The sequence below is a fragment of the Schistocerca gregaria genome, chromosome 4, assembly GCF_023897955.1.
Source record: "Schistocerca gregaria isolate iqSchGreg1 chromosome 4, iqSchGreg1.2, whole genome shotgun sequence".
In the NCBI taxonomy this organism is placed as follows: Eukaryota; Metazoa; Arthropoda; class Insecta; order Orthoptera; family Acrididae; genus Schistocerca; species Schistocerca gregaria.
Window position 1 is genome coordinate 301,060,671 of NC_064923.1, and position 25,538 is coordinate 301,086,208.

The following is a 25,538-nucleotide window of genomic DNA, read 5'->3' on the forward strand; positions in this document are numbered from 1 at the left end:
TTGGTGCTATGAACTATTTTCTTTTGTAGTTTGTTGGTTGTGTGGTATCTTATTTTGATTTTTTGGTGGTTTAAACAGTTTTGCAAGTCGGTATGACATATTACCAAGCAATGGCATGGAGATATATTTAGTTTCTTCTGCTACTGCGGGCTGCATTGTTGATATTGTTTGTATGGTTTTTATCTTCTAATTTGTGAACTACAGATGGGTCATAAGCATTGTTGTGGGCTATTGTTTCTAAAATGTTGAATTCTCTGGTTTTTACATCAGGTTCAGCATGAATTTTGTGTGCACAGTTGAGAGACGATATAAAACACGTTAATTTGTATTGCTTTTGGTGGCATGAAATGTTATTTATAATGACATCTGAGGGATAGGTTTTCTATAAATTTAGAATTTGTGTTTATTCTGTGACAGGTTTCGTTTAGGTTAAGAAAATTAATTACTTGTTGTGTTTGGTGTTCAACTGTAAGTTGTATTTTGGGATGTGTTTTATCAATTTTCGCAGTTACACTTTCTATTTAACTAGTTTTCCCGTCGTATGGTTCAAGGTGTCATCAACATAACGTTTATAATAAATGATAATGTTTTTTTCAAGTTTGTTCACTTTGAAACATTTGACTTGCAGATTATTAATATACATGTCAAGCCATCTACGCTATTTACCATTGCTAGCCCATCCTTCTGAGTACAGATTTTGTTGTTAAAGGAAAAGTAGTTATGTAGTAACACCAGCTCAAGCAGATCCATAAGTTCATAGATTTCTACATTGCTTAACTTTTTGTGTTGCAACAAGTCGTCTTTGATAATACAGAATGTTTGTGTTATGGGTATATCGGTGTAGAGGTTAACTGTGTAACGGGATGTGAGCTTCCCTGTACTAGGTATGGAAATATCTTTGATGCTGTTAGTCAGTTCTTAACTTCTTTACAGAGTAGATGGCTCTGATGGTTCTAAATGTGTGTGGTTTTCTAAGGGTTTCATGACGTTTTTTAGATATTTTGTACCCAGGGATGTTCATTGAGTTGACTAATGTGCATATGAGACAGCATTGTTTATGAATCTCAGGCTGTGATCTGAGCTTTGGAGCTGTAGGTTCCATTGTTATGCAGTGTTAAGCTTCAGTGGATGTTAGCAGGAAATGGTAGTTTATCAGTTTTTTTAAAAATTTTACCAGGGATGTTCATTGAGTTGACTAATGTGCATATGAGACAGCATTGTTTATGAATCTCAGGCTGTGATCTGAGCTTTGGAGCTGTAGGTTCCATTGTTATGCAGTGTTAAGCTTCAGTGGATGTTAGCAGGAAATGGTAGTTTATCAGTTTTTTTTTAAATTTTACCTTGGAATTTGGGGGTAGGATCAGATCCTAATTCAGTTATGATGTTAATTTTTGAAAAAAATTGTAAAGTTGTGTAAATGTACTCTAATTCATTCATTATTACAGCTGTATTGTTTTGCCTTCCTTAACAACAGGAGCATTTTTCTTTGCTAGTTTTTTATTGATTTATTAATTTCATTCCTTACTACACTTTGAAAACTAAATAACTCACAAAAAGACTCTGTTCTCTCTCTCTGTCTCTGTCTCTGTCTCTCTCTCTCTTTCTATTTCTCCCTCTCTCTCTCATTCTCCCACATTGACACCCCCACTCATCACTCTCTCCTTCACTCAAGTGCAACACACACACAGACACACACACACACACACACACACACACACACACACACACACACACACACACACACACACACATATTTCCTACCACATACCATACAGCTTAACATTTCATTATTTTTTAAAAGAGGTAATGCTCTGATATTTATTGTTGATTTCATATATGTTGATCAATGTTAGTTAAACAAAAGACAAATGAAATGTCAATCGAACTTGCAGTGCTAAAATTGTAGATGTAATATCTTCCAAACTCATTGTTTAATAGATTTTATAAATAGCACATGTGAATATTGCCTTATTACTACATTTAATTTTTGCAATAGAGAAATATGTACATACTTACGGACACCAGTGTGTATTAGAATAGCTGAAGAAAGAGACTCTCTGTCTTAAAACAAACTCTTTAACATAACTTTAGCTATAACCCTTGATTTACTTACGTCTTGTAAAGCATGTGGAATGTGTTATCTGTGGCTAAGTGTGTAAAGTGCAGTTCAATTAATGGCACTGGAAAACATTCATTATGTTTTCCATAATACTGCGTACACCAACATCCAGCCTACGAATACTAACAACTGTAAGTAATGCAACAAAATCTATCTCATAACGTGAATAATTCTCGCCACACTAAGTGCTTAAATGTTTCGTTTACACATCTTTCTACAGCTACACGACTCCCACACTGCTGCAGACACTCAATAAATATTTACCACCTGAGGATTAGTCGCTAGGCGACTTTTTAAACGGGTAATGGGACACTAAAAAAATTGAAGAACAAAACAGAAGGCGACTGGTTGCAGTAATTTCAGGAAACCTTTCTTCATCACAGTCGTAGTTATCCTCATCCATAATGGATAGAAATTTTACTTCCTTTGTGACATAGTGACTGTTTTTTTCTTTTTAATATGGTTTGAGGATTTGTGTCGTATTCGTCTGTAAAAAGAGAATAAAGCACATAGAAGTCTACCAAACGTCAAATAGTTTCTGTGAGTAAAACTAAGCTTTCTGAATAGTATAAGTGATTCGAGGAAGACCATGAAGATGTCTAAGACTACGGTGGCCCTGCATGCCCTATTGCGCCATCAAGAGAAGAATCTGTGGAAAAAAGTGAAAGCAAAATTACGAACGATAACTGAATCACTACCAGGTAAGTCACCGTTGACGTTGGTATATCATTGGCTCATGAAAATTTTTTGGATGTCCTTCACACATGCTTGCTTGTCTGAAGGAACAGACACCGTCTTAGAACATTCACAGCTGTGGAAATCGTGAAATTGATTCACATTTTGTGAATATCCATTGGAGTCAGCTACTTATGACAAATGAAAATTTGTGCCAGACATGAACTTTTTACCCAGATTTCCCCCTTATTATGAGCGGTCGCTTAAATCACTTTGGCTGTACTAGCAAGGTTAGAGTATTGGTCCAAACGTCCATATGTCACGTAGTTGCAATCTAGATGCTCACACATTCTTGAAACTAAGCATAGAAAGACAAATGTTACTCTGTATAGTCATTTTAGCCCTGATAGGTGCACTTATATCATTAATGGGACAGTGTTTGTGTTGATGCAGTAACTCCATTTACTACAATACACTCGACTTCTCGATGCATGCACAATAATCACGACGCTCCCATTTTTACCACGATTTTATTTCTCACGTCACTTTTAAATCTAGCTGACTTTAACTTTCTTAATCAGCTAACTTTGTTTCGTCACAGCGCAATGTGAGCTACATTTTTCCTTTCCCTTTCTTCTGTCCTTATACTCTACATTGGTAAATTTAAGCATTTCTCACATCGAAACTCTTACATTCCTGTTTTGTAAGTTACTTAAACATTCATTACATCATTATGTACAATGTTTGGTTACCTTTACTGTGTCAGTTTCAAATACCACTAAAAAACGGCTTCAGTACGAAGGCCTTTGATCGTGAATTGAAATAAAGTTATTTCAGCAACGCGAACGATTACTCATCAAACTTTTTTTTGTTTGAAAAATGTTTATTCACCAGATAAAGTAACAATGCTGGCACTGAATTACAGGTGTTGGTCTTCATATTAACCACGTGACATAACTCGAATTTGAACTGTAGTAATCGTTTGTTGAAATGCCGCAGAAGCAATAAAATCTGAAGATGATGATAACAGATACCGGTGATTCAGTGCAATGATTGCAATTTTCTCCAGTTGAATCAACACTTACGAAACGAACAAACAAAGAATAACCAAACATGGTAGACTTCTCAATCGAGGAATGTTATCGTGCTTTACAACGTAAAACTGATATTCACAAAAGCTACACTTGCTTCGCTATATACGAGGGCATTCTCAAAAGTAATGCCCCCAAATTATTCATGTTAAAAATTTTAAACCTTTTTAAATAAAATATGCTTTATTAACATTCTGCACCTTATGTCCATCTACACTCCTGGAAATTGAAATAAGAACACCGTGAATTCATTGTCCCAGGAAGGGGAAACTTTATTGACACATTCCTGGGGTCAGATACATCACATGATCACACTGACAGAACCACAAGCACATAGAGACAGGCAACAGAGCATGCACAATGTCGGCACTAGTACAGTGAATATCCACCTTTCGCAGCTATGCAGGATGCTATTCTCCCATGGAGACGATCGTAGAGATGCTGGATGTAGTCCTGTGGAACGGCTTGCCATGCCATTTCCACCTGGCGCCTCAGTTGGACCAGCGTTCGTGCTGGACGTGCACACCGCGTGAGACGACGCTTCATCCAGTCCCAAACATGCTCAATGGGGGACAGATCCGGAGATCTTGCTGGCCAGGGTAGTTGACTTACACCTTCTAGAGCACGTTGGGTGGCACGGGATACATGCGGACGTGCATTGTCCTGTTGGAACAGCAAGTTCCCTTGCCGGTCTAGGAATGGTAGAACGATGGGTTCGATGACGGTTTGGATGTACCGTGCACTATTCAGTGTCCCCTCGACGATCACCAGAGGTGTACGGCCAGTGTAGGAGATCGCTCCCCACACCATGATGCCGAGTGTTGGCCCTGTGTGCCTCGGTCATATGCAGTCCTGATTGTGGCGCTCATCTGCACGGCGCCAAACACGCATACGACCATCATTAGCACCAAGCCAGAAGCGACTCTCATCGCTGAAGACGACACGTCTCCATTCGTCCCTCCATTCACGCCTATCGCGACACCACTGGAGGCGGGCTGCACGATGTTGGGGCGTGAGCGGAAGACGGCCTAACGGTTTGCAGGACCGTAGCCCAGCTTCATGGAGACGGTTGCGAATGGTCCTCGCCGATACCCCAGGAGCAACAGTGTCCCTAATTTGCTGGGAAGTGGCGGTGCGGTCCCCTACGGCACTGTGTAGGATCCTACGGTCTTGGCGTGCATCCGTGCGTCGATGCGGTCCGGTCCCAGGTCGACGGGCACGTGCACCTTCCGCCGACCACTGGCGACAACATCGATGTACTGTGGAGACCTCACGCCCCACGTGTTGAGCAATTCGGCGGTACGTCCACCCGGCCTCCCGCATGCCCACTATATGCCCTCGCTCAAAGTCCGTCAACTGCACATACGGTTCACGTCCACGCTGTCGCGGCATGCTACCAGTGTTAAAGACTGCGATGGAGCTCCGTATGCCACGACAAACTGGCTGACACTGACGGCGGCGGTACACAAATGCTGCGCAGCTAGCGCCATTCGACGGCCAACACCGCGGTTCCTGGTGTGTCCGCTGTGCCGTGCGTGTGATCATTGCTTATACAGCCCTCTCGCAGTGTCCGGAGCAAGTATGGTGGGTCTGACACACCGGTGTCAATGTGTTCTTTTTTCCATTTCCAGGAGTGTATTTGCAGCACTCTGCTGCTAGAGGACTACGACTTGTAGCTTGTAACATGGCGGTTTGTAACGATAGCTCTGGTGGTGCGTAAGAAACAATGTGCTGTAATCGAGTTGCAGATTCGATGAGTTAGTCCACACATGGAACACCCTCTACATCAGCATAACAGTGGCAGACTACACACTAACGCTGTGACATATGCAACAATCCGAAGCCGTGGGTTCGCTGTCATCGATCATCCTCCATACAGTTCCGACCTGGCCCCATCCGATTTTCGTCTTTTTCCAGAACTCAAATAACACCTTCGAGGACTTCATTTTGATGGTGACGAAGCGGCGCGAATAGGGGCGAGGTTGTGGCTATATCGACAGAATCAAACATCCTAGTGACGGTATCAACAAACTTGTCTCTCCTTGGGAGAAACGCGTCCGTCGGTAAGGTAAATGCGTTAAGAAATAAATATGTAGCAAGAAAAATAAAGATGTAGACTGTTTTATTTAAATGGCTTTAAGAGTTTTAGCATAAAAAAATCGGGGGCATCACATTTCGTCAAGCTATCGTATACACCGACGCAGGCGTAGCTTCTGTGAATATCAGTTCTACATTGTAGAGCACGATAACGTATCTCGATGGAGAAGTCTACCGTTTTCTTGTCATCATCTTCAGTTATAATGCTTCTGCGACATTATATTAAACAATTGCTGCAGTTGAAATACATGGTTTACATGACCATCAAAACCAGCAAATCAGTGCCTGAATTATTACTTTGTCTGATGAATAAATGCTTAAAAAAATTATCAATGAATAATGGCTCCGGTTACCAAAAAGTACTTTAGTTCAGTCCGTGACCAAAAGCTTTCGTATTGAAACTGTTTTCTGGTGGTATCTGAAAGTGAATTGTAAGTGTAACCAAATGTTGTACATAATAATAAAATGAATTTTTAAATTATTTACAAAACAGAAATGTAGGACTTCCGACGTGATACTTTACACAGGTAACAGTATAAGAATATTAGAAAGAGAAAATAAAATTATGGTTGACAGTGCGCTGCGAAGAAGAAGAGTCAGATATTTAAGAAAGTGAAGGACAGATTTAAAAGCGGTGTGCCCATTATCGTCGCAGAGCAAAATGTGCGCATCGTGATTATTAAACCTGTACACTTTGATAAAATAAAATTATTGGCTTGCCTTCATGTTAAAAGGAATTATATTTGGACATGTTAAAAAATTTTAATTGCGTGCTTTGCCAATTCGGACGTAAAGGTAGTTGTTTAAATTCAATGAAATTCCTAAATTTCTACAGAGGAAGGTGCGTCCACCTAAAGCTTAAAAGTTACGTCTTCTAGCGTTGAAGTTAAACACAAGGAACTGTACAAGCCGCTAGCGTGTAATAAATGCGATGTGGACTAGTGATAAGACAAGTGCATGTTCAATAATGCCTGAACGCAGTAGGACATTGTGAAGTTCCTTTGAAGAAAGTTATCAACAAAGCGGCGGCACGTTTCCAGGAAACTGATGTTTGTTAGTGTGCACAGCTTGATGAGGTTCATTTCCACGAATTTTTGCGAGTGGACATTAATTTCTACTTCTTTTATATAATCCCCTCTTCTTATGAAGAATTAGAAAGTCGTTTCCTATTTTAATTAATGAAACTGTAAGTTCTTTAATCATGGTACGCAGTTTCTCTTCCAATATTATTGGGCACATCATTTTCAATTTGCCCGACTTTGAGTTTCTTAATCACTAGATACTGCTTCACTATAGCACAACGTAAGACATATGTATATAGTTTCTTTTTTGTGTGCATACTGTCTATATGTGTAAATATAATGTTTTTTTCACGTTGGAACTCATAAATTTCGGTTTTTTAAGATAAATATTCATTGTATCATAATGAAGGACTGGTTGCATTTGCACTTTATGTCTTGAATTCTATTAGAAAACAGCTTAAGTGTGAAAGCCGAGACTGTTCATGTATAAAATTGATAGCTTTTCACGAACTGCAGCGGTTGTTCATAAATTCAGTACACAGTCGCTGAGCTTTGAAATGTTTGCTACGTGATAATGTGCATTCACATTAAAAAAATGGATGTGTGTGTGTGTGTGTGTGTGTGTGTGTGTGTGTGTGTGTGTGTGTGTGTGTGTGTATGCAAGTATCCCTTGTTGTCAGCAACCAGCAATCATCGCTTTGGAGGTATGGAGGTAAAAACCATCTACTTATCGTAGTTCAGAAGATATGACGTCATAAACATTGAGATGCGTTAAAAACTGCTGCGTTGTGCATGGCTTTTCTTCTAACTCTATTCGGAGTATATTTAGCTGGCAGTACCCACAGACGCTGCTGAATATACCTACAAAATTATACCATTGTAGGACACATAGATCAGCAGACATGTCTTCGTAGACGATGACATCCATGAAAAATTCCGTCATCATGCATGAAGTTATAATACATACATTCCTTATAACTAAGATACTTCTCCAGTCGAGTCAAGGAAATCCCTGACGCCTGGCTGTACTTTTGACAACTATCAACTGCGAGGCTGTAGGCGAAAACTATAGCCGTCCATAGAGCTATGAAAAGTTTTCGGCACAGAGACGTTTACAAAGTCGCAATGTAGACATGCGAAGGAACTGCGCTCAGCGTGCTGAAAGTGCCCGACATCATGTTTCTTAAACTGGATACTGTAATTACACATTTGTACATCGCACGTATTTCTTTGTACGACAATTCATAATTTCAGTGGAGTTTTCACGAGTACATGGAAATGAAATTTTTTTTATACTTCACTACAAAAACAGTTCATTTTTTGTTTCCGTTTCTAATAGAAGATTGACAAAATGAATAGCGAGAAATGTCCATTTGTCCACTAAGCGATTATAAACCAACATAAACACGTTTTTGGTATACGAGATGCGACAATAAAGTAATGAGACTGGTGTGAAAAAAATGTTGCTTACCGTTTTGGTCAAGTTTAGCGTCGTCTCCTTCAAAGTAGTTCCCTTCTCATTGCGCACACGTTTTCCAGCGCTTCTGCATTGATGGTAACATTTCTGGAACTCATCTTCTGTAATATCCTTCAAAAGCCTCGACACAACTTTTTAGGAGATCTTGTGTTGTTTGAAAATGGTGTCCCTTGACCGCCGTTTTGACTCTTGGAAATAGAAAAAAGTCGCACGGAGCGATATCTGGTGAATAAGTTGGCTATGGTAGTACTGAAATTTGTTTTGAGGTTAAAAATTGCTTACTGACAGAGCAGTATGGGATGGCGCATTATCGTGATGCAGAATCCAGTTATCAGCAGTGTTGGCGCGGACACAAAGAACTATTTTACAAAGTCGTTCCATAATTTATTTGTAATAATATTGGTAAACTGTATGTGCTGGAGGCACCTACAATTTATGAACAATTCCCCTGGAATCAAAGAAGCAAACTAGCATGCATTTCACTTGTGACTTTGACATGCGAGCTTTTTTTTTTTTTTTTTGTCTGGATGATGCGTTTGAGGACCATTGCGAACTTTGGTGTTTTGTCTCTGGACCGTACTGAAAAAAGCAACTTTCATCGCACGTGATAACACGGCTCAACAATTCTGGACTGATTTCCGTTTGATCTAACAGATCGGCTGCCTCATTTTTCAGTGTTTCTCGCTGTTGTGGTGTGAGATTTTTGAGGACCATTTTTGCACAAATCTTTCTCATACCAAGATCTTCAGTTATTATTAGACGAACCGTTTCTCGATTGATGTTCAGTTCTTCTTCAATCATTTTCACGGATAATCTTCGACAAGATCATACGAATTCACGTACCTTGGCCAAGTATGTGTGTGTTTGTCCTTAGGATAAATTAGGTTAAGTAGTGTGTAAGCTTAGGGACTGATGACCTGATCCCATAAGATTTCACACACACACACACACACACACACACACACACATACACACACACAATGTGGTCTTCATCTTCAACATTCGTTCTGCCTTCACTAAACATTTTATGCCAACGAAAAACTTGGGCCCTTCATATAACCTCCTCTCCAAAAGCCTTCTGAGGCTTACCATAATTTGTCGCGTTTTCACCCATTTTAATGCAAAAAGAAATGACATACCGTTGCGCAGTATTATGCTGTTCCATTTCCGTGACCAGAGATACAAACACGTGTTAACGTATTACAGCACAACTCACGACTGAGCAGTTGCATCGATGTGCCGCTTGGACTAGAAACAGCTTATAGAGCAAGGTCAAAGATATTGTGCCTACGCAAGCCTGCAGGGTTGCCACATCTTGCAGAGAAAATCAGTCTCATTGCTTTATTGTCGCACCTCGTACATATCGCCAACAGTGCGACATTGTGCGGTTCACAGGAATACAATAAAAGTAGCTATGTGTGAGCAGAGTGGGATGTGGGACGTGTCTGGCTGTCTCTGTGCAGCGGTGGCAGCACACCCGGCGCGAGCTGGACAACCTGATGAACGCGCTGATCCCGTGGGAGCTGCGCATCAAGCAGATCGAGTCGCACTTCGGCTCCGTGGTGGCCTCCTACTTCACCTTCCTGCGTTGGCTCTTCTGGGTCAACCTCGTCATCACCGTGCTGCTGGTCGCCTTTGTCGCCATCCCAGAGGTGAGCGCAGCGCGGCGCGACATCCGTCAGAGCTATCAGCGTGTGCATCTGCCGAAGTGCAATGTTGTAATGTCACTGGTCTGCTGCTCCTCAAAATGAATACCTTGTGGTTATAAGTAAACTTCCCCTATTTAACACGTTACAACGGGAAAACTAATTACCTTACGAGGAGCAAACTTGGTAGCATTTGTGTCGAGGACATTGGAAGGAGAAATAATGCAGAATCAATTCGACTGAAACACTTTTAATGTGCTGCAACGGTTCATCATACCGTTACATACCGGTACCATTACTGCTACAAAAGGGACTTAATTGGCGCCCATCATCTACATCTACATCTACATGACTTCTCTGCAATTCACATTTAAGTGCTTGGCAGAGGGTTCATCGAACCACAATCATACTATCTCTCTACTATTCCAATCCCGAACAGCGCGCGGGAAAAACGAACACCTAAACCTTTCTGTTCGAGCTCTGATTTCTCTTATTTTATTTTGATGATCATTCCTACCTATGTAGGTTGGGCTCAACAAAATATTTTCGCATTCGGAAGAGAAAGTTGGTGACTGTAATTTCGTATAAAGGTCTCGCCGCGACGAAAAACGACTTTGCAGTAATGACTTCCATCCCAACTCGTGTATCATATCTGCCACACTCTCTCCCCTATGACGTGATAATACAAAACGAGCTGCCCTTTTTTGCACCCTTTCGATGTCCTCCGTCAATCCCACCTGGTAAGGATCCCACACCGAGCAGCAATATTCCAACAGAGGACGAACGAGTGTAGTTTAAGCTGTCTCTTTAGTGGACTTGTTGCATCTTCTAAGTGTCCTGCCAATGAAACGGAACCTTTGACTCGCCTTCCCCACAATAAGATCTATGTGGTCCTTCCAACTGAAGTTGTTCGTAATTTTAACACCCAGGTACTTAGTTGAATTGACAGCCTTGAGAATTGTACTATTTATCGAGTAATCGAATTCCAACGGATTTCTTTTGGAACTCATGTGAATCATCTCACACTTCTCGTTATTTAGCGTCAACTGCCACCTGACACACCATACAGCAATCTTTTCTAAATCGCTTTGCAACCGATACTGGTCCAGAAGAGTTTGATATGCTGAGCTTCAGATCCCACATGTCTGAATGTTCCCCAGGTAAACCCTCCGTTCAAGTAGCCCCCCCCCACCCCCCCCCCCCCCAACCAGAAATCACAGGTAGTGAGATGAGGTGATCGTGCTGGCGAAGCATTTGGAAACGAGTAGTAGATAATTTGATCGTTTATTAATGTGTTTCGGAAGAGCAGGTGAATTTTATGAGCAATGTGCGGTGGGGTCCTATGTTGCATGAAAACTGTTTAGTTCAATGCGTCTCTCGCCTGTACGGCGGGTATGAAATGCTGGCGAAGGGTATCGCAGTAACGCTGGCCAGTCACATTGCACGTCTTTGGCCCTTGAGCGCCAGCCTGTTCAAAACAGAATGGGCAAATGATGATATAGCCCTGAAGCCACTCCATACGGTGACACGTTCACCAAACAGAGTAAGTTCATACACAGTGAGTGGAGGTGATGATCCCCACACTCGGAAATTCTGAGTGTTCACCTCATCCATCAGAGAAAAATGAGCTTCATCTATCCATAGGATGGTCCAGGGTCAGCCCTCGTCAACTTCCTTACCAGAAAGTAGAGAGCGAAGTCAACTCGTCGTAGTACGTCCTCTGGTGCAATCTGTGTTACGATATCGATCTTGTACGGAAATCAGCCGGCCGGAGTGTCCGAGCGGTTCTAGGCACTACAGTCTGGAACCGTGTGACCGCTACCGTCGCAGGTTCGAATCCTGCCTCGGTCATGAATGTGTGCGATGTCCTTAGGTTAGTTAGGTTTAGGTAGTTCTAAGTTCTAGGTGACTGATGACCTCAGAAGATAAGTCCCATAGTGCTCAGAGCCATTTGAACCATCTGAACGGAAACCATTTGAGAATGGTACGAAACATCTTCCACACATTGGACTGCGGGATGTTCAGCTGTCGTGATACAGCACGCGCACTGCCTGGTGATAAGAAACTGTGCGCAGTGTTGTCTGCCATAACAGCAATTTCATCAACCACCTGTGGTGCAACCGGTCGTCGGTCGCTTCCCGGAGCGACGCCCGGTTCTCCAGTTTATCAGAACTTCATCATGTCCCACACAGCAGGTGGAGAAAGAGGACCCTTCAGTAATCCTTTCAGCCGGCCATATTTTCGAAGTGCAGCATTACCATTTTCATTATAGAGCTTGACCAATAATGCCCTGCTCCTTTTGTCCAAGCTCATGCTGACACGTCAAGAAGTGCACTGCACCTGGTCAGGTGCGTGAGACTATCAATGACGATGACTGATCACAGCACCTGTCGGTCACAGTTGTATCTGCACGGTGGCGCTGTGATGCATGATCATGCACCCCATACTCTGGACATTAATGCTACAAAATTTGGTACTCGTACGGTAATTATTTTCCGTGTTATAATATGTTAAATAGGAAAAGTTTAATTATACATCCATCACATTACAAAATATAGGAGTGCAGGTCTGCCTTTTCTGTGGATAGCTGTCATTTTTATATACAGTTTTTTTTTGCTTAAAACAACTATATATCTCGAAAGCGACGCATCGTACGAAAAAAGTAATGTTCCAGGTGGAAATTTAATATTAGTAAAGGGGATATCCGTCTGTGCTGGAACTGGCCACCTCCTAACCACCCTTCCTGCATGGGCGGTGTCAACTTTGTTTATTCCCAATGATAAAATCCTCCCCTTCCCACCCCAATTTTTATTGCATATTTCTATTCTACTACAAGAAATGACTACTGTTTGCTCAAATCATGGTTTTCCATTCGAGGTAAAAGGCGCTGTAATTGGCAAATAATATAAAATGTGCCTGATTTTGCAATTAAGAACCGAGGCATTTTTCCCTCCATTTCATTTATGATGCAAAAATAAACCTTTGTGTTGTAACAGTTGATATTTACGTTCGCAATTTACTTTAGTGTTGCAAATTTGATTGTACAGCACAATGTGATTAGCCGTTTCAGTATCGTTAGAAACTTGATTTAGCGAGATCCAGCAACAACGATGCGCATGTAATAGTTTTCTGTTCCCACCAGGATGCTTGATTTCGCTGAGTTCCCTTTCCTCCCACCATTGGGACGCTTGTTTCGGTAAGTGTCCGTGCCAGCCGCGCCTATAACTATCACTTCATGGTCACTTCAGCTTATTATAATGGTTGTGGTTTGCACTCCGCTGGTAGCCAAGTAGTGGCCAGCGCGACAGTTACGGCGGTAGAATGGAAACACACACACGGAGACCCTGATGCTGCAGGGCAATGCAGAAAGCAGGTGTAAAGCTTGACAGTAGCCATAGCTCAGCCAGGTAGTGGACAAAACTGCCGCAATTCCACTGGAGGATGACGTGATCGTGAGACCGAGAAGGCATGAAACACACAATGAGGTAGTCTACGCCTCAGGATCACCTGCTGCCACCGACATTTCCTGAACAGGCTATATCCATTGTGTCTGAGGGTCTGGAGACATCTAGGTCCTCAGCAGATGCCAGAATCTTCACCTCATCCTCAGACATAGAGCTTGCACGCAGCGATGGTGTGGGTGCCACCGCATTTCCGTTGGTGCTGGAGGTCTTCTTTCTGGATTTTTCTCACCGATCCGTGGGTTTTCCTGGCTGAGAGGGCTTCACTGATTCAGTCTCCGGGACTGAAGATGATCATGAAGCCCTATGACCAGCTGCTTTTGGGCATTCAGCCACTGGCAGGTGTCATCTTTCCCACTAGCAGAAACCTGGGAATGGCGTGACCCAAGAGACCCCTTCCTAGCGAGAGGAGCTGAAGAAGTCTTACGCTTCTCTGGCTGAGAGGTGGGGACTGGTGTCCTTGATGGTTGGAAGTCAGTGCTCCAGATGTAGGTGGTGAGGGAGCATCAGTGAGGGAAGTGCCCCCCCCCCCCCCCCCCAACATCAAGGTGGCAGGTTTAGTCTTCCGGCTCTGAGAGTGGACTGGAACTCATGGAACTGATGAGGCTACAACTGTTCTCATAGCGGAGGCATGAGAGGAGGTCATAGCGACAGGATGTAGGTGCTCAAATTCCCTCTTAGCCTCAGTGTAGGTCAGTCGGTCCAGAGCCTTGTATTCCATGATTTTCCTTTCTTGCTGTAAAATCCTGCAATCTGGTAAGCAAGGGGAATGATGCTCTCTGCAGTTGACACAGATGAGAGGCGGGGTGCATGTAGTATTGGGATGCGATAGACGTCCACAATCTCGACATGTGATGCTGGAAGTACAGTAGGAAGACATATGGCCGAACTTCCAGCACGTAAATCACCGCATTCGGGGAGGGATATACGGCTTGACATCACAGCAGGTAATGTGTCACCCTCGAAGGCCAAGATGAAGGCACCTGTGGCAAGTTGATTATCCCTCGGACCCCGATGGACGTGCTGGACGAAATAAACTCCTCGTCACTCTAAGCTGGCGCACAGTTCGACGTCAGACTGCAAAAGAAGGTCATTGTGGCGTATAATAACTTGGACCACATTTAAACTTTTATGAGGTGATGGTAACGGAAACATCCCCCCAGCTTGTCACAAACGAGTAATGCTCATGACTGAGCAGAGGATGCCGATTTTATCAAGACTGACCCTGACAGCAAGTCCCTCCACCTCCCCAAACTTGCTCTCTAAATGCACTACAAAAACTGAGGCTTCATCAAGACAAAGGAGTCCCCATCAGCTCTCGTACATACGTGGTACCGGGGCGAATAAGGTTTGCTACCATCCTTAGCCTGGCGTTCTTCCCATGGCGTAGCCAGGGAGGGGAACGATTTAGAATCATACCTCCTTCCATTGTACTGAGACTTAGAACATTTAGAGACTGCTGGAGTTTTGTTCACCAGCAAATGATGACGTGGTACGCTTCATCGCACGTCATCCGCCCTGATTTCACCCACTCCTACCAGGGGCCCTCCTCATGGACGCCACCCAAACGCAGCAAAGGCCACCTGACGAGATGGCCATTGCTGGGAGTCCCGATGTCCCAGAGTGGTTGGCATCTACTCCTTGGCATACGTGGGGAGTTAAAGGCGCAGGCATCAGCAGAGCGATCCCTGTGTAGTCAGGGGGCTGTAACCAACAGGATACATGGCGGCCCCATCACAACGGACTCGCTACCGCACTGGATATCAGGTGTAAAGAATTCCATGGTCCTAGTCGGCGCAGAAAACGACACTGCGTAGTGGGTGGGGGAAAACGCATAGAGGAAGGTGTCCTTGCTCAAGAGGTGGAGGGTGAGAGGGACTGCAATGCCACGACGAGAAAGTGGGCTAAAGATCTCAATACACGACGGACACTACGCACCATGTATGGCTCCCTTCCCCAGTTGGGACCATCACACACAGGCCGAAAGGTGTGAAACTCCTTTTAGTTGCTTCTTACGACAGGCAGGAATACCTCGGGCCTATTCTAACCCCAGGGCCCACAGGGGGGAAAGGGAATGTGCCTGTGATACAATATAAACAATCAATGTCTACCTTCAGGAGTATTGGGAACAGGGGAGATGCAAAACTTTTTTTGATGTGTGTATTTATTCCACATGTGTAGTATACATCCCGGATTTCGTATAGTATCAGAGGTAAAAGTTTAACTGGGTAAGATCTTGAGGTGTTCAGGTCTTCCACGTACGCTGTGATGATTGCCTAGTGTACAAGGTAGTTTGGGAATGTGGTAGGAAGCGTGGGAAGTCTGTTCAGGTGATCTAAGTCAGTAATATGCGTAGGGCTGTATTCTAATCAAACGAACAAAGACGACTCAGCTAATGGAGAAAATTAAAACTAGATTATCTAGTTAAGGCAACGTGTTGTCGAGCACAGAGAACAAACATCAAAATGTCAAAAGACACAAATATTGAAAATAATCGTTGGCAGAAATCATTTATAACCTCGGGGAAAGTTGATGAAGCAGGATCATCTGTCTATGGATACATGCACTGTGTCCACTTAAGTGCGAGACGCTGGCCCAAACTGGACTCATATTGTTCGTTAAATATGGACGCATGTGGTCGCCGAGAAGCGGCGGGAGCAAGAGGATGATGATTCTAGAGTTACTAGCTCGTTATAAATGTAAATCTCGACATTTTTTGTTACTCCTTTCACATTATGTATGTACTTCAGCTCGCTACGTGCGCAAATGCATTTAAGCTCGTTACCATATCCGATATGCGCGTTACCCAAGCAGCACAACAGGAAAGTCTCTCAAGCAGGTCCTATAAAGTGGATCCACGCTGGGCAGAATCTCTTACAGTCTTGCGAGCAGTCCTCTGGAGCAGACCTTTATCGGGCCTGCTGATTAGCTAAGATAAGTAACGTCTTAAGAAAGGCAGCTTGCTCGCTTCAGTTTGCTCCCTGTACTGTGTTCCCTTTTTAGCAGCAATACTCAAAATGGAGTTCGTAACAAAGTGGTGAAGGAGTTTCGCAAGTGTTCAGACACGTGCGTCGCATATTAAATACTTCCATGAAACTTCTCACTGCCACCAGAGCATCGTTTGCTGTAAACTCCTAAATGCATGTTTTTTCGGTGTATGAGAGAGACAACGTCTTGTAAAGAATTGGTGTGCTCGGTTCACACACAAAAATTTGATAAGAAATAGGCACCATAACATTGTCAGTAATATGTAAGTGCTATAGGCAAAGAGGCTACGATAAAAGTGTTCAATCTTCCTAAACTGAACGGGAAACTAATTCCAGGATTGTAAAGTGGCATGCTCCAAGAACTGCTAAAGTGGGCGCCTACAAAGGAGACTGTTTACAAAATAGTCATGCGTCTTTGAAGATTTCTCAAGCATGTGGGACCCATACCAAAGAGGACCAGCAGGGAATGATAGCCTAAACTTAGAACTGGCTTCTCCAGTTTAAGATGGACTGCACATCCTGGTGCCACTTGGCATTTCTCAAAGTGAGAAATAATTAACAAATACGAAAACAGCGAAAAATGAAAGAAAACCTAGGATAACTTTAGTGTTGAGTCACAGACCTTTAATTTATTAGTCCAGTGTTTACTGACTGCGTCATCGAGCCCGGTGAGCATTTCTATACAAATGTCTTAAACGTATAGATACTGTATTTCACTAGTAGGCAACTTACTACTTTGTATAAAACTCGTGAAAGTTCCGAGAATGAACTTGAAAAGTTCTCAGTTATGAAGCAAGAAAAGGCAGCGATAGCTCCCCGAAATTTCGATCGAGGTGTCACTTGAAGATATGAGGAGCAAGTCAAATGAAAACACTCTCCACAACTGGACCAAGGAACGGTTTTATGCAAAGTAGTCATCACACGCGTTAAGTCATGTATCCCACTGGGAGACGAGACGATCAAGTCTTCTTTCGTAGAACGACGTCCGACGCTGAGGGATCCACAAAGGCAACCCAGTCTTGAACTTCCTCGTCCGACTGAAACCGACGTCCAACGCATGGCTTTCTTCACGTCGCCAAAGAAATCACGCGGTGAAAGACCCGGGCTGCACTGAGAATGTTGCAGAGTTTCCCAACCAAGTCGATGAAGCGTAGCCTTCGTCCAATTGGCAAGTCGATGAAGTGTAGCCTTCTTCTAATTCGCAGTGTGGGGGCGGGCATTATTGTGTAACAGGATGTTTCCGTCCGACAACATTCCTGGGCGTTTTGACTTATGGCGCTGCAGTTTCTGCAAAGTGTCTCCATAACGGTGAGCACTAGTTCTCATTCCAGTCTCGAGGAACTCGACGAGCAGAAGGCTCCTGCACTTGAAGAAGAAGGTCATCATGGCCTTAAAGGAACTTGTGTGAAAAGCTGGGTATTTCTTTGGCGGAGATGACCTGCAACATCCTCCGTACGGACCGGATCTTTCATCATCTGAGTTTCACATCTTCGGCGACGTGAAGAAAGACATACGTGGACGTCGGTTTCAGTCGGACGAAGAAGTGCAAGAGAAGGTGTGGCTGTAGATTCGTCAGTGATCCAGTTCCAGTTTTGGCCACCAGGTGCAAATCTGGTGCTGTGAATACAAGAAATACTTCTAAAAGTATTTCCATGCGTAACGGATTAGCAACGGGACGTGGGAAGGAAAGATCAAAAAGTGAGATAGCCATAATGTTGAATTTATTATTACATACTTCTTACGCACTTTGTTCAGTATGAGCACCTGAGACGTCGACGAGATGCTGCGTACGTAAAAGGACGTGATCAAAAGTTGATAGCAGCACTTCCGGTAGAATCTGAACAAATGTATACTGCCCTTCGGATAAGAAAATGGGTTCTCAGATGTGTCTGGAGTCAAGAGTCAGGTGGTTTCAGATCGGGTGACTGAGATTACACCCTCGTGGAAGGTTGTATTAAGCAAATCTTTCACTGGACTTACAAAATGTGGTATGTGGTTTCCACAAAGTCGCGCTCTTCCAAAGAAGTAATTACATTATGTTCAAGGAGGTCTCGGTAACGTGTAAACGTCACGGCACACCTGACAGCCCCTCTTGATGCATTATCTTCAAAGACAAACGGACCGATAGTAAAAGTGCTTTGATTCTACATCACACAGTCACATACTAAGAGTACAATAGCTCTTCGTGCAGAACGAGCGGTTTAACAGCACCACAAATTCGGCAGTTCTGTGTATTCACTGTGCCCTGTAGTGTAAAAACCGACTCTTTACTCGACAGAATATTGCCTTCCAGATGTCAACAACTTCAATCGATACCAGAAACTGAAGCGCAAATTCAAAACGTCTCTAAAAAAAAAAAAAAAAAAAAAAAGAAGAAGTTCAAATGGCTCTGAGCATTATGGGACTCAACATCTTAGGTCATAAGTCCCCTAGAACTTAGAACTACTTAAACCTAACTAACCTAAGGACATCACACACACCCATGCCCGAGGCAGGATTCGAACCTGCGACCGTAGCAGCCCCGCGGTTCCGGACAGCAGCGCCAGAACCGCACGGCTACCGCGGCCGGCAAAAGGCCTCTGCGGTTCATGAGGTTTCATTTGCTGCATCGTCTGGACCCTGTACAGGTACCAGTCTAATACTGACCGAAAAACATTGCACTAGCACTAGCACTACCCGGAACAAGTGATGCATTGTCAATTACAGCAGCAGCAACCTCGTCAATAACTTCCAGCGGGGTAGGAGGCCTACCTCTTCCCGTGGCGGCACCAAACTCATCTGTGTTGTCGAATTTGAACAATTTAATGTCACAGGGCTTCGCGTCAGACCTTTTAGTCGAAGAATCTTAATTTTTCTTTATGTCCATACCGTTCACTGACGTTATGACTTGTCAGATGTCAGCGTGGACGTCGTATCGTCATACAGACAATTACAGGTCATCTTCAGTTCCAGTGCAAAACACTTTCCGTCAGCCATCCGATGATTCAGTTAAAACTATGGACTTTAATAATCACATGGTAATCTGCTCGGTCCGGCTGGTGTGGCCGAGCGGTTCTAGGTGCTTTAGTCTGGAACCGCTCGACCGCTACGGTCGCAGGTTCGAATCCTGCCTCGGGCATGGATGTGTGTGATGTCCTTAGGTTAGTTAGGTTTAAGTAGTTCTAAGTTCTAGGGGACTCATGACCTCAGAAGTTAAGTCCCATAGTGCTCAGAGCCATTTGAACCATTTGAACTCTGCTCGGTGCCTGTAGTTTTAATTGAATCTTCGCCCAGGTAAGCTCGTAGTTAGCACCTACTGGCCAAAATTGAAACTAATTTTTTTCTCGGCATCAATCGGTTCCGCATTAATGCATCAGCATATCTACCAACTTTCGCTGCCGTACGATAATTACAGCCCACACTGGATCTCCGTAAGTAGCTACATTTCAGTTATAACCGCCCAGTACAAAAGAAATTTTACATGAAAAAAGGTAATATTTTTCACATGAGATGGAGCCGGAAAAGTACCCAGTCTCCTGAAGGGCACGTCTATCTCACTCCGTTATTGTCACTCATCATACCACCAACCCAATACTACACGAAGGAGTCTAGACCGCGTAGTGTTCTAGACTCAAATAAGTTCTTGCTTCAACCCAGTCGATGAGCAGCATCTTTGCGGGACAGAACAGCTGCCTGCTAGTAGCATACCGGCAGCGAAGTACACTGAAAAGCCAAAGAAACTGGTACACCTGCCTAATATCGTGTAGGCACTCGCGAGCACGCAGAAGTGCCGCAACACGATGTGCCATGGACTGGACTAATGTCTGAAGCAGTGCTGGACGGAACTGACACCAAGAATCCTGCAGGACTGTACATAAATCCGTAAGAGTACGAGGAGGTGGAGATCTCTTCTGAACAGCACGTTGCAAAGCGTCCCAGATATGGTCAATAGTGTTCATGTCTGGGGAGTTTGGAGGCCAGCGGAAATGTTTAAACTCAGAAGAGTGTTCCTTGAGCCACTCTGCAGCAATTCTGGACGGGTGAGGTTTCGCACTGTCTTGCTGGAATTGCCCAAGTCCGTAGGAATGTATAGTGGACGTGAATGGATGCCTACGTACGTGTCACCTGTCAGAGTCGTACTTAGAGGTATCAGTGGACGCATATTACTTCAACTGCACACGTTCCACACCATTACAGAGCCTCCAACAGCTTAAACATTCCCCTACTGACATGCAGGTCCATAGATTCACGAGGTTTTCTCCATATAGGCGCACGTCCATCCGCTGGATACAGTCTGAAACGAGACTCGTCCGACCAGGCAACATGTTTCCAGTCATCAACAGTCCAATGTCGCTGTTGACGGGAACAGGCGAGGCGTAAAGTTTTGTGTTGTGCAGTCATCAAGGGAACACGAGTAGGCCTTGGGCTCCGAAAGCCTGTACCGATGATGTTTCGTTGAATGGTTCACACGCTGACACTTATTGATGGTCTAGCTATGAAATCTGCAGCATTTTGCGGAAGGATTGCGCTTCTGTCACGTTGAACGATTCTCTTCAGTCGCCGTTGGATCTTTTTTCGGCCGCAGCGATGTGGCAGATTTGATAATGTTTTAGCGGATTTATGATATTCACGGTACGCTCGTGATGTGGTCGTACGGAAAAATCCCCACTTCATCGCTTGTGCGTCGACGTTGAAACTCACTTAAATCTTGTTAACCTGTCATTGTAGCAGCAGTAATCATTCTAACAACTGCACCAGAGATATATAGGCGATGTTGGCTATTTACATATATCTGAATTTGAAGACGCATGCCTGGACCAGTTTCTTTGACTCTTCAGTGTATTATGTAAAGGTGAATGCTCGAGGCAGCTCACGTTTGCGACAGATGCTGACGGCGGACACGCGGACGGCGGGCGAGCGCAAGGAGATGCTACCGCGCGAGCGGCGCACGGCCACCAACCTGGACACGCTGTGGGACTTCGACGGCGTGCTCAAGTACTCGCCCATCTTCTACGGCTACTACACGAACCGCGACGCCGCCGACACGGGCTACCGCCTGCCCTTCGCCTACTTCATGACCGGCATCGCCGTCTACGCCTACAGCTTCGTCGCGACACTGCGCAAGTAGGTCACCAACTCTGGCTGAGCCTGTTACCTGTCCCAGCAACCTCACCGTAATTGCTGTACAAGTAATTTATACTTACTCTCCCGCAAGCACAAATGATTTAGGTTTGCAAAAAGTTAGTCACTTTGTATTACCAATTTCAACCTTTGTTACAGGTCTTCTTCAGTTCTAGTCTCTAATTATAGCAAAACAATTTTCGTCAGCCAATCGATGATTTAGTTAAAACTATGGACGTTGAATGTCATATACAGGGTGATTATAATTAAACTTTCAAAACGCTTTAGAAATAGCACCACTGGTCAGAATGTCGCCAAACTGCATCGGAATATTATTGGAGAAGGGGTAAAACGTATGGCAGAAGAACAATAAATAGTTACAAAATGTAGCAACAGATGGCACTGCGTGTGTCAGAATACGTAAATGAAAACACGCCGGGTACACGGCTTTTCCTCCTATCGCGTCTTCGACGTTCGTCATGACTGTGTCAATGCAGGATTTCGCTCTGTTTGTAAAGCTGTACTACAAGAATGACGACTGTGCACACGTAGCTCTACAGAAGTTCCTTACACTGAAGGGTATGAAGAAAGGCATTGGTCCGATGACTGCCGTCGGTCTGGAGAAAATGATTGGGAAATTCGAAAAAGACGGGTTCTTTTGTTGTGCAACCTGGGAGAGAGAGGAAACGAATTGATTCGACATCAGAGGAAGCAGTGGCCAAAGCAACGCAGCAGCAGACGTGTGGTGGTGTGCAAACGTGTAGTGCACGGAGATTTGCCCGCACATTGGACATACCCGTAAGAAACGTGTGTAAAATTCTACGAAACATTCTTCTTTGCGATCCATTCCAAATTACCCATGTGCACGAGTTGCTTCCTGTTGACCTGCCAGCAAGGGAGACCTTTTGCTTTAGAATATCTTGCTCGCATGGAAGTTGACAATGATTGGCCGTGAAAGGTTTTGTGGACAGACGAAGCCCACTTCCATCTGACAGGATATGTCAATACGCAGGATTGTCAAATATGGGCAACGGAAAATCCACAAGCAAATCAACCAGAATAACTTCATCCTGAAACGGTCACTATGTGGTTCGGGTTTACGGCACCATTTACCATAGGGCCATATTTTGTTTCGAAGAGGCAGGTCTTTCGGTCCTATTACCTGTACCGTCATTGGTAAGCATTATGAGTGCCTTTTGTGTAACCACGTCATTCCAGCTCTCCAACAGCGTGGTTTGTGGATGGGATCATTTTTATGCAATATGGCGCACCTCTGTGCATTGCAAATACAGTCAAGCAGCTGCTGAAGTGCCATTTCGGAAATTCTGGAATTATCAACCACCATTTCCCTACAGCCTGGGCCGGCCGAAGTGGCCGAGCGGTTGTAGGCGCTACAGTCTGGAACCTCGCGGCTGCTACGGTTGCAGGTTCGAATCCTGCCTCGGGCATGGATGTGTGTGATGTCCTTAGGTTAGTTAGGTTTAAGTAGTTCTAAGTTCTAGGGGTCTGATGACCTCAGAAGTTAAGTCCCATAGTACTCAGAGCCATTTGAACCATTTTGAACCTACAGCCTGGCCGTCCCCATCACCTTATCTTAATCCGTGTAACTTCTGGCTGTGGGGCTATCTGAAAGATGTTGTGTTCAGTGTTCCAATTGCAAACTTAGCTGCGTTGAAGGAACGCATTGCGCAACACATTCGGAAACACTTCGAGCAGTTGTAGAACATGCTGTTTCTCGATTTCAACTTGTTGCAGAAAACTGAGGACAGCATACTGAACATGTTTCGAGCCAGTCACACAGAAATTAATAATACGATTTGAGTTTCATTGATGCTTTTCATGCGGTTTTTGGCCTCAGGATAATTAAACACCTATGTGATTGATGCTTTTTATGCAGTTTTTGGCCCTCAGGACAATTAAAAACCGATTTTTCCCATCCGATCTAATATGACCTCGCCGTGCTGGATGGGCTTACGTAACTAAAAGTATCAAACCTCTTCACCCATGCACACTGAGTAGTATAATTTGTTTAACGTCAAACGTACACTTAGGCATTGTCGTATGATTCATTTGACATTTGTAGTCGACCAATACTAAATTTTTATGCTTACAGCGCAGTCTATCACTACTATTTATTTTTCTTCTGCCATACGTTTTCCCCCTTCTCCGATAATATTCCGTTGTATTTTACGTCATTTTAATGAATGGTGTTATTTCTTCAGTGCTTTGAAAGTTTAAATTTAATCACCCTTTAGTACTCTGCTGGGCACCTGTAGTTTTAAGTGAATCTTGGCCCAGGTAAGCTCGTAGTTTGCTACGTGTTCCATGTAGGAAATGTCCGATAAACGTTGTGTTATGGAACACATCATCTGAACGAATCTAGTACACAAGAATAAATGAAAAAAATTTTATATGTACACCTAAATCTACACTCCACAACCCATCTTAATGTGTGCGGATGAGGTTCCATTAGTGTCGCAGTCTTTTCGCCCCTTCTGTGTTGCGTGAGGAGAACTACTGTCTATAAATTTCCGTATGAGTTATGACTTTCTTCATTTCACCAGACATATGTGGTAGGAAATAATGTGCTGCCCACTTGTTCTTTTGAAAGTACGCTCTTGTAATTTCAGCAGTAACGTTCTCCGTGATACATAACGCCTCTCTTATAGCGACTGCCACTATAATTTGTTGAGCATTTCGTAACGTTCTCATGCTTACCGGACGATCCCCTGACTGAACGTGGCGCTCTTTGTTGGATATTCTCTCCCTCTCTTTGCTAAGTGTCTAGACTGCAGAAGGACACTCAATAAAAATGGTTCAAATGGCTCTGAGTACTATGAGATTCAACTTCTGAGGTCATCAGTCCCCTAGAACTTAGAAATACTTAAACCTAATTAACCTAAGGACGTCACACACATCCATGCCCGAGGATTCGAACCTGTGACCGTAGAGGTCGCGCGGTTCCAGACTGAAGCGCCTAGAACCGCTTGGCCACTCCGGCCGACGACACTCAAGAATCGGCAAGTGTTTTGTAAACTACTTCCTTCTTGTGGATGGACTACATTTCCTTAAGAGCCTTCCGCTGAATTTCATTCTGGCATCTATTTCTTCTACTATTTGTTATATGTATTTGCGTTCAGGTTCAACTACTATACCCTACATTAATAACCGATACTCATTAGGTAATTCCGCATTTCTCTAGTTTTCCGGCGTTTCAACCTTCCAATACGAGATTTTCACTCCGCAACGGAGAGTGCGCTGATATGAAACTTCCTGGCAGATTAAAACTGTGTTCCCGGCCGAGACTCGCACTCGGGACTTTGCCTTTCGTGGGCAAGTGCTCTGCCATCTGAGCTACCCAAGCACGACTCACGACCCGTCCTTCTGGCTTTACTTCTGCCAGTACCTCGTCTCCTACCTTCCAAACTTTACAGACGCTCTCCTGCGGAACTTGCAGAAGTAGCACTCCTTTCTTTCAATGCTCTGCGCATAGTGGCTGAAACTGTGGCGCCGTTGCCATCCTTTAAGGTCTATGTATTTCAGAAGCCACGACGTTTAAAACAGTGAAAACAAGTCTGCCGTCACTAACTGTAATCGTAGTTTTCATTTCTGTCCAAAAAATATACATGTGACATTATAAAAAGAAATTAACTTCGTTTACGTTTATTGATTGTTCTTTCCTGCCCATTGTGTGAGTCCCTGACATACGTACATTCCTGACGAAATGCATTTTTCACGTTTTTAATCGTTTCGGACAAATATGAGGCGGCAGAGTTAGGGACGCCCTATGTATACTGGGTGTCCATAATTAAAGTTCCAGTTTCAAAATGTTGTATAAAGAGAAACACTGCTCAGAATGACAT

At 43.8% G+C, this 25,538-nt stretch overlaps 1 protein-coding gene across 1 annotated transcript in view; it reads left to right on the forward strand.

The window, feature by feature from the left end:
• The window catches only part of LOC126267693 (transmembrane channel-like protein), a 269,360-nt gene that overhangs the window by 85,151 nt on the left and 158,671 nt on the right, over positions 1-25,538 (forward strand). The window contains exons 6-7 of the mRNA XM_049972995.1: positions 9,945-10,133; positions 21,440-21,678. Coding sequence (XP_049828952.1) covers positions 9,945-10,133; positions 21,440-21,678 — 428 coding nt within the window. The remainder of the gene's footprint in view (positions 1-9,944; positions 10,134-21,439; positions 21,679-25,538) is intronic.